This window comes from Pteropus alecto, unplaced genomic scaffold (assembly GCF_000325575.1).
Source record: "Pteropus alecto unplaced genomic scaffold, ASM32557v1 scaffold17, whole genome shotgun sequence".
NCBI classification, from domain to species: Eukaryota; Metazoa; Chordata; class Mammalia; order Chiroptera; family Pteropodidae; genus Pteropus; species Pteropus alecto.
In genome coordinates this window covers 2,781,376-2,795,196 of record NW_006440645.1, presented here as the reverse complement: position 1 = coordinate 2,795,196, position 13,821 = coordinate 2,781,376, and the positions used below count along the sequence as shown (strand labels likewise).

The following is a 13,821-nucleotide window of genomic DNA, read 5'->3' as shown; positions in this document are numbered from 1 at the left end:
TGTTTATTATGGTGAGTGGATAGCCAAGGCTTGTGGTTTTTTTGTTTGTTTGCTTGACATGTTCTCATACACAGTAAAAGGAATAATCACAATCATAATCATGCTGTTTTTCCTTTTGTGTTTCCTGGGCCGAGAGCGGTTAGAAGTTCTCTGTGTTTACTGCCTTTGCACTGAGTGCGTTATTAAAGGAAGATTCTGTAAGATGTTAGAATTCACCTAAAGTGAATTTGAAGCATACATTACTCCCGCCCTTCGATGAAGAGAGAACTCCAGGGCTGTTGTTGATTTTAACTTCTAGTATACACCAGAAGCTTGAAAGGCCTACTAATTTCAGTCTGTCAAACTCTATTGCTTTGATCAGATAGCTGGGTTTAGTTCTCTTCTTTATAAATTGGTCTTGTAATTAAAATCTGCATAAATAAAATAATTGCCTAGGATGCATTTTTAATCATAATTTGGCATTAGCTTATAAAGTAACTCACTTTATAATTTAATATTTTTTTACTTCCTTAATTCATCAATATCAGTATCCTGTCTTTCATTAAATACTTTAGTATGTTATTTAAGAACCATTTTCTAGAAACATTCAGCCAAGATTTTTTTTTGTCCCAATATAACTTTGAGCATATTTGCAGAAAAAGCAAACATACAGTAGTGTTTATTTAAATATAAAATATTAATTCTGACTTTCCACCATTTTATAACTTTTCTGTTGAAATTGTCTGTAATGCCAAGTTTGGTTCTCTTAGGCCTCATTTTTGGCCTCATTTTTGACCCCAATTGAGTGAATCCAGAGTAATCATTTACTTCATTCACAGCTTTGGCTTTGCATGACTTTAGACTAATTAAAAAAAAAGAAAAAAATAGAAATGACCTTCAAAGATGAGGATTTTCCAGTGTGGCTATTCCATATTCTCTGAAGGGAATTCCAAAAGCAGAGTTTTGAGAGCAGTGGTGCTATTATTAGATCGAGCATGTAACTTCCCAAGGCTACAGCTTGAAGGGAACAGCGCTCATGCAGATGTTTATGCTCTGGCATGTTTGTTTCCATTCTGATCTTATCCCGTTAGTGGTATCTGTCCATTTCCTCTGGTGAGCACCCGCACCCCCACCTACAAGTTTTGCTTTAAACGATAACAAGCAAAAAATGATCACGTTAAATAACTATGGTGTCATTTGCTAATGAATTCCTTCATTTATTCAACGGACGTTTTTGAGTTCCTGTGCTAATATTGGGAACATGCTAGTGAACCAAAAAAAAAAAAAAAGCTCACATCGAGTTTACAGCCTAACTTTAACCTTCCCAGTCCAAAGTTCAGCGGAGAAGAGCCTGTACCTCTTTCTTTAACCCACATTTAGAACTATCACATTTCTCAGAGTCCTTTTGATTATTAATGTGTGTGATGTGCTTTGTAAAGAGAGGAAGAGATTCAAAGATTAAGGGGTTGTTTACAGTCCAATTGAGGCCACACATACATCTATAGGTATATTTGTATATGTGTGTGTGTATATAGATATGTATATGTGTACGTATGTGTGTATGTGTATGTGTGTATATATATATTCAATATATATGTATATGGAAGGAAAGATAAGATTTAAGTTCTTATGAACTCCTGAGATGGAGAACAGACTAACAAGGAAACAAATGATCGCAAGGGAGGTAAAGTCGTTCTGGGAGTGGGAGGTTTTATAGGGAGAGTCTCCGAGCAGAGACGCTTTTCCTCTGATGGCACAGAAGCCTTGGGCAGTGAGGCAGGAGCAGGCAAACTGTGTTCCAGAGCGGGACAGGTGCCACTTTTCCCCAAATCTAGGTAAGGCTATTCGAAATAATGTTTCAAATTTCCTATATTTCCGGACATTTGTTTGAGTCTGTATTTTTTTGGTTCTTAGAAACATTAGCTTCTAAAAAAAAAAAAAACTGCTTAAATTTATCTTTGTCAAAGACGATATGTACTCATATGATTTGATGCCTATTACAACAATAAAATTGTCATTCAGAGCAACAAGGTAAGTCGAAGGTTAGATTTCTCTAATCTTATAAATCGGAAAAATCAAATCAGTCTTCGAACAGGTCAGTCATTAAATTAAATTTCTTTTTCCTTACTAGGATCCTCGATTCAATGCAGAAGTTGACCAAATTACAGGCTACAGGACACAAAGTATTCTTTGTATGCCAATTAAGAATCATAGGGAAGAGGTAAGCCAATTTTCCATTTCATAAAAGGTCATTTGGAAACATTTTTCTTTTCGAAAAAAGATTTACTTTACTTTGCACACTTAGGAAATAATGCTATAGTGACAAGTTAACTATAAAGTGCTTAACTGTTCTGCTTGGTATTTTTTATTTAGATTTTAGTTATAGAGTTGAATCCTGATAGAGACTTTACTGTGACTTAGAAATAAATTCTAGACATTTTATTTCCTTATCCACCATTCCCTTCAGGACCTTATTCTATCCAAGATATATTAATTGTAGTTGCAATCAACTTATTTCACATTATATTTTAACTGTCTGAATAATATTCCTTTCATAAATGGTTATCCAACTGCAGTGATCATCAGCTGATTTTTTAAAATAAAAATGAGGTTTTGAAAAAAAGGAAATCGTAGCTAATCCCAAATCAATTCCATTGTGAAGTTAGGATGAGCAAATGAAAATGTGTTGGTTTATACTTTACCTAACTAGAAGGTTTAGATTATGTTAGTACTGAATTCCCTTTTCATTTTATATGTATTCAAAAAAAGTTAATAAATTATCGATTAAACGGAATGCTTCAACTGAGTGTTCTCAGCCCTGGCTGCACATTATATTCCACTGGGGAACTTCTAAAATATTACCAATTAAACCAGAATACCCTAAGGGCAGGGTCTGGATCCTGATGTACTTTTAAAGCTCCCCATGCAATTATGAAGTGCAGCCAGAGTTGAAAATCACTACTCTAAGTGAAAATAAATAGATTTGAAAAGCCCGTGTCAGTGGTTCCTCACCTGGGCTGCACACTCGTCACCTGGGGTGTGCTTCTGGTGCCCAGGCTTCACCTCAGATCAGACTCTGAGGGCTTGGGGCCCGGGCACCAGTACTGGAAAGCTCCCAGCACTGGCAATGACAGTGTGCAGATAAGGCCGAGAACCACCGCCAACGCTCCTGGCGACCCGTGATGCTTCCGCTTGATTTATATTCGGATTCTGACGTCTTTCCTTTCTCTTCTCCACATGGTCTGTTACCAAGTCCCATTGATTTTTTTTCCATTCGAATGTTTCTCATTTCAGTTCCTTTCTTTTCATACCCACTGCCTGAATCATAATTCGGATCTCGAAGTGATGCCTGAACTTTTAAAATATTCCCGTGAGGGGGTCGCTCCGCTTGTAGTCACTTCCCCTTCAATCCACTCGGCATAGGTCCTGAGAATGCTCGTAAAACGCCACTTTCGAAATCCATGCCCCGAAAACATTAACACGCATCCTAGTCACATGGGGATTTTGTTAAAATGCAGGTTCTGAGTTCAGTCGGTCTGGGTGGGGGAGGAGATTCTGTCAAACAAGCACCAAGCTGATGCTGACGCCCAGGTGTGCAGATCAGAGTTTGCCGGACAGAACCCTCCACCTGTCCCGTCTCACTAGTCCAGTCAGTCCTCAGTGCCTTAGGGTGCTGTATGGTTTCATAGAGGGTGGTTACAGCCACAGTTATTAAAAACACCTGCAGCTAAAACATGAATATGAGATTAATTACGTGAATAAATAAATAAAGTTGAAAAGCCTATGCGTGGACTAATGATGATAATGTTACTAATTGGGCTGCCAAACACAGCAAATAAAAAGCACGTCCCGTGAGATATTTGGGACACAGTTATACTAAAAAAGTATTTGTTCTTCATCTAAAATTAACTTTGCCTAGACGTCCTGTTTTCATCAGGCAGCCCTAGTTATGCACCCAGGACTGTGATTCTGTGCATGTAAGAACACAGTGTCCGGCTTTATTCAGGAAATATGCTTTAAAACTGCGGCCCCCCAGACCAACTTTGTGTCGGCCAGGAGACTCAGCCCAAATCAAGCTCTGATTAAACTTCTCTTTTGAAATAATGTGAACAATCGCACCAAGGTGGGGGTTGAAGGAGCCCTTGAGAATGCGCAGCAGTCGCCAGGGAGAGGCGAGTGGGACGGCCGTGCTGTGAGAGCATCTCCGGAGTCACATGTCCTCTCGCTGCGACGCGATGATGTGAGGACGATTTAGGTTAAAACGCAGCAGCAGTTTTATATGTTTATATCCTTTCATATGTTTGTTTCCCATTTGTATATTGGAGAGGATGCGGAGAAAAAGGAACCCTCATGCACTGCTGGTGGGACTGCAAATTGGTACAGCCACTATGGAAAACAGTATGGAGGTTCCTCAAAAAACTAAGAATCGATCTGCCACGTGACCTAGCAATCCCTCTACTAGGTTTTTACCCCAAAGACTTGAAAACATATTCGAAAAGATATTTTCACACTGATGTTCATAGCATTATTCATGGTGGCCAGGACATGGAAGCGACCGAAGTGTCCTACGATAGAGGATCGGATGAAGAAGCTGCGGTACATATATACGATGGAGTATTACTCAGCCATAAGAAGAGATGAAATACTGTCATTTGTGACAACGTGGATGGACCTCGAGATGATTATGCTAAGCAAAATGAGCCAAAAAAAGTCAAAAACCACAAGATATCACTTATATGTGGGATAGAAACCTAAAAGCACCAAACGAACAGGTCAAACAGAGACTCATGGACATGGACTATAGACTAGTAGTTATCAGAGGGGAGCGGGGGTCAGGGGACGGGGGAGGTAGATGGGGTAAAAGGGGTCAAATATGTGGTGACAGAAAGAAATCTAACTATGGGGGGTGAACATACAATGCAAAATATATATGACTTATTGTTGAATTGCACACTTGAAACTTACTAGATTTTCTTAACCAGTGTCACCATAAAAAAAAAAAAAATCTGGTTTAAAAAATACACACAATAGCAAAACCCCCAGCTGTATCGAGGTATAATTTACATATAGTAAAATTCACATGTTTTAAGTACACAGTTTGATGAGTTTTGACAAATGTGTGTATAATAACATAACCGCCACAATAATCAAGATATAGAACACTTCCGTCACCTTGGTGTTCCCTGTGCCCCTTCGAAATTGGTCTCCTCCCCATCCCTCAGCCCCTAGCCCCACCCATCTGGCCTTGTCACCATTGTTTTGCCTTTTCTAGAATGTCATGTGGACGGAATCCTGCAGTGTGTCATCTTGCGTGTCTGGCTTCACTCAGCATACTGCTCGTGGGATTTATCTGCATTGCTGCGTGTGTCAGTGGTCTGTTTCCTTCTCTGGCTGAGTGATTTGCTCTGTTGTCCAATCAATCCTCAGTTGATAGACATTTGAGTTGTTTCCAGTTTCTCCCTATTATGAAAAAAAAGCCCCCGGCAATATTTGCATACAGGTTGTTGTATGGATATAACGTTTTCATTCCTCTTGAGTAAATACAGTTGTGCTTTGAGCAGCCTGGGGTTTAGAGGCACCGAACCCCACACAGTTGAAAATCTGCATATCCCTTTCGACTCCCCAAAGCTTAACTACTGATAGCCTACTGCCGACCGAAAGCCTTGCTGGTAACATAAACAGTTGGTAAACACACATGTTTTGTATGTCGTATGTATTCTCACAATAAAGGAAGCTAGAGAAAAGAAAAAGTCTTAAGAAAATTATCAGGTTCTTCTGCAGGTTTTTAAAATTGTTGCAAATCTCCAAAAAGTTTTCCAGTCTACTGAAAAAAACCCCACATATAGATGACCCACACAGTTCAGACCTGTGCTGTCCCGGAGGGGAATTGCAAGGTCCTGTGGCGGTGCACGCCGTCTCGTTTTGCAAGAAATGCCCAGCCCTCCCCGACAGCGGCCATGCTGCATGCTCTCTCACCTGCGGCGTGTGAGTGCCGGTTGGCAGTCCCTGTTATGAAAAAAAAAGCCCCCGGCAATGTCCTTGGCAGCACTCGGCATTGTCAGCTTTTAAAATCTGAGCCATTCTAGTGGGGATGATTTAAATTCGGTTACATATCTATACAACTCCACTCACAGCCAGGGGCCATCTGCTCACTTACAGATCTGATTAGAGTGGGTTGAGCCATAGGTCCCCAGACTGTGACTGTCCCAAGCTCTCCCTGAGAGGCCTGCTGGGTCCCTGAGTGTCCCCCAGTTTGTCTGTCCCCTGCTCCTGCACCCCCTCTGCTGTCTCTGTTTTACCTTGTGATGACTCGTTTTGAAGTCTCTTCACCTGTTTCCACGGAAGTTCACGCACACCACGCAGTTCCCGAGATAAGACACCGTCAGTCCCCTTCCTGCAGACTCAGCGCCTTCACTGAAGAGAGGGTTTCCAAGGCGGCTTTTAAACATCTCCCCGGCCCTCCCCATTCTCTGCCCGCTCCCCCTGCTCCACAGTCACACCACCGAGTTCGAAATCATTTCCTGAGAGTTATTTCTTCAGAGAAAAAGAATGAAGAGAAACAGAAGACCAGACATACTCTCGGCGTGGCCACTGTAGTATAAAAAAGTCATTTGGCTGACCTAGAGACACAGCTGCTAAGAAGATGCAACCTACAGCTTCCAGCGTCATCTTTAAATTTACGATAGCTGCATAAACGAATCCAGGGCTGTGTTTGCTTTCGTGTTCACACAAAAGGACTCTTCCTCTCATGAAGATTTGAAGTCAGAGTGGAGACTCACGGTAAGGCTTTTGGGAGCAGTGGGTAAGGTTTTCTGCTGTGGGCTTGAATGCCATCTTCACCCCGTAGTTGATGAGCACCCAGGATGGAACTGGTTAATCCCTTCGATCTTTACTTTCCTCATCTGCAAAATGAGGCTTATAAATGGACTTAACCCCATAGGGTTGTGAAGATTAAATGCATCCTTGCCTGCAAAGGGCTTAATAGTTCCTGGCACACTGGAAGTGATTGATAAATGTCAGCTGTTATTTTCTGAAAGAAGACAGAACAACTTTTGAGAGCGACAAGGAATGATAAAGGTGTACGAACAGGTCATCAGCCACAGACTCAGCAGCCCCCTGGGGTCACATAATAACCAGCACAATTCCTGACTTAACTGGTCTGTGACCCTCTAGCAAACTTGAAACTTTAAATGAAAATACTTTTACATTTCTCCTCAAAAGAGGCAAATGAATTTGGTGTCTTCTCTATGGAGTAAGCCAACACCACTTTAAATGAAAATACTTTTACATTTCTCCTCAAATGAGGCAAATGAATTTGGTGTCTTCTCTGTGTTAGTCCAACTCTATGGAGTAAGCCAACACTAATTCCAACTAATCACCAAGGACCCTAAAATGAAAGGTGAATCTTGGCTGTTTATCGATTGTTTACAGAGTGTCCTGGTACCTTCCAGTGACCCCAGCTTCTTAAGGCACAGGTGCTGACTCTGAGAAGCTGCTCAGTTGGAGCAGCCGGATACTGAATCTGACATCCTGAACGTGACATCGTCCGGAAAATTCAGGCCTTTTAAGATCCAGTAAAACCTGTCATCTCTTCATTTGCCCCTCTACTTGTGAAGCATTTCAACTAATGAAAAAAAAATTCAGGTGTTCTTTTCATTTGTTGTACTTTTCAGTGTGGTAGACGTAGCACTACGTTTTTCAGAATCACAGATATTCCTAAACTTCTGTGGCAGAAATATTTTTTAAAAATCGTAAAGCATGAATTTTTGCATTCTTCCCTTCTCTCTAATTAATCCTTTCTAAGAGAAAGGGGCTTGATGGGGAAAATGGTGAGGGAAACTGGAGAAGCTTGAGACGGCTAAAATAATTCATTTTGAGAAGATCAAAGAGCTGTTGGTTAGAGAAAATGAAGACCAGTAGACAAAGGGCCTGGGGGAGAGGGGTGCCGGCCCAGGCCGTGTACCAGCAGTGGGGCCGGACCTCGGTGGTAACCGCCTACCCTGTGGGAACCACCCCAGCGACCTGGCGTGCATTAATTCACTTAATGTTCGTTAACAGCCACAGGAAGAAGTCATTACTTTTTTCCGCTTAACAGACGTAGAAACTGGGAAGATTCGGGGCACTCAGCCAAAGCCACATAACTAGTCTGACCACAGGGTCATAATATGGGAAGGAGGCTTTCTTAAAATTCTGCTGGGCGATGACCTCACTCCACTTCCGATGTGTTTACCGTGGCTCCACGCAGAAGCTGGGCTCACAGCGAGAACAAGGAGACCTGCTGTCTTCTGATGGCTCTTCAGAGTTACGTGTGTAAAGCACTCTGCACGTGGACTCTTTTTAAAATGAAAAAGAAGAGAGAGGGCAAGAGGGACCAGAGTCCCACCCTCTGTGATGTTCCCAAGACATGAATCACATCGAGTGGATGAGAGGAAACTCTTACCAGGGGTGAAGGAGTTACAGGGGCCTGTGCCCTGTTAATCAGGGCCAGAGCGCCCCACAGAAGCACCGTGACGTAACGCGAGCATAATGAAAACATTTGCAGCCAGTGAGTGTGTGAGCTTTCGGGGCTGCCATTGAATGTCTTTCCTAGTGAATGCTGGATTTCGTGGACCTGAGCAGTTGGACCAGTTTTGTTTTGTTTTGTTTTGTTTTGTTTTTTGCTACTTGCATTAGTTGTTTCTATAGCCAGACGGTTCTTTTGTGTTTGGTAAAAAAGTGCGGGGAAAGCCAGCTCTGTCTCTCTAGCTCACATGACCCATTTCTGAAATGCTGTCCTCCCCGAAGCATTGCTCGTTATGACGCAGGAGGGACGAGTGTTCTTTTTTATTTATAGGGGCCGCACCGATGAGGCAGAAGGCAGGACATTGTGAAATAATGCAGATTCTGTGAACATTTCTATTGATCTGAGCTGGAGATAATACCCAGTCATGTCTTCCAGGCCGAAACACCTGTTTTGTCTTGGTGGAATGTCAACCCCGGTTATTAAGTAGAAATCTAATTTGCAATCAGAGCTGTTTTCCTCACTCTCTGTTTTTATTTTAGCGTCTTGATTTTATTTTGTCATACTTGATGATAGAATTCTTCGATGCACATATAACAGGATTTATCAGATTTTTTTTACAATGTGATAAAAAATCATTTTAGCTAAATATGTAATTTATATCTTCCTTTAAAAAAAACTTGAAAATTTTCAAAAAGTATCAGCTAATTTTTATGAGATAAATCGATGAACCAAAGAGATTTGGTTCATTTTGCTGAAAATCACAAGATAAAACATTAATGGAATCAGATATGTAATTCCAGATATGATATACAAGAGTAACTCTTTTCTAGAATTTAAACTATATGACTTTAATTTGCTCATTTAAAAATATTCTCATATTCCCTCTGATCTCGTTTGGGCAAGTAATTATTGAATCACTGCAACATGTAGATTATTGGTCTTGGCAATGAGGATGTGAAAAATATGGAGCTAGGAGTGTACTTGCTCTAAAATTCTTTTTCAATTGTAGATGGCGATGTTAGACACCCAAAGTTAAAGAGCAGGGCGAGGTGACAAGACACACGTTAAATGAGACGCAAGTTCGGAGGGAAGGCGGTGGATCTGGGGAGCTGGCGGTGGATCTGGGGAGCCGGCGCCGTCCCAGAGGGCGGGCGGAAGCTGGGGTTTCGCGCAGCTGGCCCCTCCCGCAGTGAACACGGCGTGAGTGGGTGGCGGCAGCGTGGACAGAGGCCTGTGATCGCGTGCTCACGGAACCAGCGGGGCCCTCTTAGATTAGACACGCAAGTGTGGAACTGATGAACGTTATGGCTTCGTGCCCTTCTAAGTCAGGCTCGATGAAAATACAGCTACGACAACTAACAGTTTAATTGCAGACTGTCAGTTGATCTGAATCTATTTTAGTCTTAAGGAGTTGGCTAGTTAGAAATTGTTCATTGCATTTATTCCCCCGTGATAGTCTTTCTTGTAGCTTTGTTTTAGGAACAAAACAAAGTGCTCGCAAAGTTTCCGTTGCGAGTGACCACTTTCCCAAGGGAAAAAAACATTTCTTAAGAGCCGTAGATGACAATCACTGTGCTAGTAGGTTACATCCCTGAGTCCTCACTCCTGTTGCAGAAGAAGAAAGGATGAATGAAAGCCTGAGACTGAAGAGTAAATTAGGGGTAGGCTATATTTACCCAAATCTTATTTTTATCAGAAAATTTGGTTCAGACAAAAATGCTATGTTTTACACAATATGATGTTTATTTTTATTGGTATTTTCAGGGTAACCATTTCAGCACTTGCTGGAATACGTTGCATTTTTAATTTAATAGATCATTTATCCATTTAATCTCAAGAAGTTGTACGTAGGCCCTGAATAATGATGTGTAGGTCAGCATAAATTTTTTTTTTGTATAATACCTGACTCAGAGTCACATAATGAGATATTTGAATGGATTTTGAGTATTAAATAATTTTCATTTTTTCATGCATTCTTAGAGTTAAGTGATTGTCAATGAAATTTCTGTTCTTCTTAGATATCTGTGCAAATATCTGTACTCATCCATTAAGAGCCAAAATTACATAGGTAAAGTGTTCTGTAAACTCTTAAATACTCTGTATTTCTTCTTAGTAAACCCTCATCTGACTATCCCCACTGGTCTCCTTCTACCATAGAGTGGCAGTTAACGTTCCAGGCTGAATTCAAATTAAAGAGAGAGCGACGATGATCTTGTGAAACTTTTAAGTCATAGTTTTCTTTTTCGCATCACTTCCTAGTGGTGAGATGAAGGGAAAATGACTCGCATCCGGAATTCCAGATCCGTTGGATGCTCACAGACTCTCCGGTGACCGCGAATTCTGTGTTAGTGATCTCCTGCAGCACAGCAAACCGCCCCGAGCTCCGTGATTTTGAGCGACAGGCGTGTGTAGTGTCGCGGGTTCTGTGCTTCAGGGAATTCCAGAGGGCGTGGCCGGCCGCTGGTTCTGGCCCCAGCTTCCTGCAGGGGCTGCTCCCAGGATCTGAGGAGGGCGTTTGAGTCCAGCGTGCACTCCCACTTCTCAGAGGGTTCACTCCGTGCCCGTGGGACAGGAGGCCTCGATTCCTTGCCACGTGGGCCGCTCCATCATTTGCTCAAAGTCCTCACCACGTGGCCAAGGGAGACCAAGGCGGAAGCAGCAGCATCTCCGGAGCTGTACACCTTCACCTCACGGTGTTCTGCTCCTCAGGAGACCGGCATCACGTCCAGCCCAGGCTCAAGGGGAGGGGCGTTAGCGGAGGGTCAGAGAATGCTGGAGAGGTTTGGAAACCACCAGAAGGACTGAGTCTGCTTTGCGGCTTTATTCTCCTTCCTTCAGACTGGCCAGAATTCTGGTTATTAATTTAAAAAATACTTAAATATGATTTCTCTTTCGCGTGCTGGGAAATGATATGAGCGACCCGAGGCAACGTGGCCTGGGTTTACAGAAAGGCGGCAGGTCTGCGCGTGCTGGGCCGGCGCGGCGGGCATCACAGGGAACGAGGGAGTGTAGGAGTAAAGGAGGCAGAGGGAGGAGGCAGAGGAAGCCGCCTGCTCCTTGGGCGGTGGCAGGTGCCCGAGACGTGAAAGGGCTTCCGAGCGTTCTGTCACAAATTCCGGCCTGCGCGAGATCACTGTCTGCATGTAGTTTAAGTCCTCTGCTGCTTAGCATCCACAGGGAATTGTCACCGCCGTAATTCGTAAATGAGATTCAGCCCGTTCAGTGTTTGGACACATGAAATTTGCCGTTTGCCATTCGCTGTGTTATTTCCCTTCTGTTTATCTTACTGGACTATTACGGGCACCCCCTTTACCCTGTAATTATCAGGAGCTTTATTAGCACAGCATCGTCCTGGGCTGTAGAGACACAGACCTGTCATAATGCAGGCAGCGCTAGAGCAAACTTGGTCCTGGCTTAACGGAGTCCAAATCCAACAACAGTGTCCAGGGTGAGCCCGTGCTTTGCAGGCCAGCACCTGGCAGAATGCAGGACACCACCCTGAAAACAAATCTTGGTTATTAAATAGATCCACGGCTCCGAAGTCATTTTTGGCAACATCATGTCTAAAGGTAAGAAAAACAGTGGTAGAATTATTTCAACACAAAGTACAGTTTGTACAGTGTACATTCGGTATACAACGTTTTCCTTGTGATTTTGGACTTATTCCCAATGAGGCAGAGAGACAGGATTTGAAAGAAAGAATTCTGACTTTGTAGCAAAAATGGCTCGGCCTTGCATGCTGGCTCATGACCGCGGTTCCTTGCACGAGTTTCTTCACCTCTCTGTGCTGTAGGTGACTCATCTGTTAAGTTTCAACATGAAACGCAAACACACAGGCTGGCTTTGAGACAAGGAATGTGACAGCGGCCACCGCAAGCTCTTCACTTAGTGGAGGTTCAGAAAACCGCCCTCCCTCTTCGTCCCGTTAGAATTGTGAGGGACGGGGGGATGGGGGGTTAAGCGGCCCTAGTAAGCTGGCCGCGCCCCGCCATGCGGCACAGCAGGCTCTCTTCTGCTACGTAGGCTTTGTGTCTCTGGCAGTTTTCAAAGGTCACCCAAGGACACCGCTCAGAGGGCTTTGTGCTGCTCTGCTCCAGGACCAAACCCCTGTGTCCCAAAAGACACAGAGGTCCAGAACAAAGGCAGCAGGTCTCTGTGGTTCTAGGCTTAGGGTCTTCACCTCCTCGCTTACAAGCTGGTGTGGCAGAGTCTGGCATTTGGCAGGGAAGAGGAGTTTTAGTGTGCCAAGGTAAGAATAAACATTGGGATCGGGAGTCATGCCCAGCATCCCCTCGTCTGGACAGAACCCAGGCTCAGGTTGGCGCTGCTCCCACTGGACATTCCGAGGGCAGGACAGCTACTGACCCCAGAGGCGGGCTGTGTCATGGCCCTATCTGAGGACCGCCCATCCTGGTAACAGCACCGAGCGAACGGTCAGACCTCGGCCCGCTCTGTCACCGGGACGGCGGGGAACTCCACACACAGACGATGCTTTCACTTACGGCCATCGGCAATTACAAATGTACTCTTAAGACTTGTAAACCCTCGTCGAAAACAGGTTCTACGTGCAGTGAATACACAGATCTGAATGTTCACTTTGGTGAGTTGTGACAAATGTGTGTACATCTGTATAAGTGACACCCAGCCAACATAAGGGCACTTAGCACCCCAGTCGGCCCCCAGCACCCATGGGCAACACTGTTCTGATTTCTGTTACCATCAGTTCTTTCTGCTTTTTCTTGAAGAACCTCCTTATTTTTGAAACTGCATTATTATCTATTTTCTCCTGAAACGTAGGACTTTTTTATAATTTCGGCTATAAAAGTGTGTCATGAGATTTATAATCAAAGTCAAAGAAAGCAGAGCATTTTTAGCAGCCACTCAGGATTTGTCTTTCTTAAAGTGCTAATTTTGAAATTGTTCCATTGCCTTTGGTGAAGCTATGCAGTAACAAGGTAAGCTACGTGTGGGGTTTGCAGACGGCCTGGGCTGTGATGGGGAAGCCTGCTCTTTGCGGTGCCTTTAGAGAATAGTGCGTCAGAACCTGCGTTTTCTGCCGGAGCTGGTAACAGTTCAGGAACGATGTGCACAAAGGCCGTGGCATTCTGACTCAAAGACCACGCGAGCGACCTTGGTGGAAGTTGAGCGTGCGGATTCAGTCTTCACTTCTTATCCTACAGATGGAAGGATGGACGGACGGGTGGAGCCCTTTAAACGTTTGAAAGCTTGTATGCGCATAGCAGTGTCCCGAGAAGATAGATTTGGCATAAGTGTCAAAAATGGACCGAAAACAAGAAAACAATTAGTGATGAGATGTCAGGGCTTTCGAGGAAAGTGAG

The 13,821-nt window shown here is 43.5% G+C and overlaps 1 protein-coding gene across 4 annotated transcripts in view; it reads left to right on the top strand.

Moving 5' to 3' along the window:
• The window catches only part of PDE5A (phosphodiesterase 5A), a 106,651-nt gene that overhangs the window by 24,179 nt on the left and 68,651 nt on the right, over nucleotides 1-13,821 (top strand). For all 4 annotated transcript variants that reach the window (XM_015593917.2, XM_006917742.3, XM_015593918.2 and 1 more), the window contains exon 3: nucleotides 2,111-2,200. In XM_015593917.2, the coding sequence (XP_015449403.1) occupies nucleotides 2,111-2,200 (90 nt within the window). The remainder of the gene's footprint in view (nucleotides 1-2,110; nucleotides 2,201-13,821) is intronic.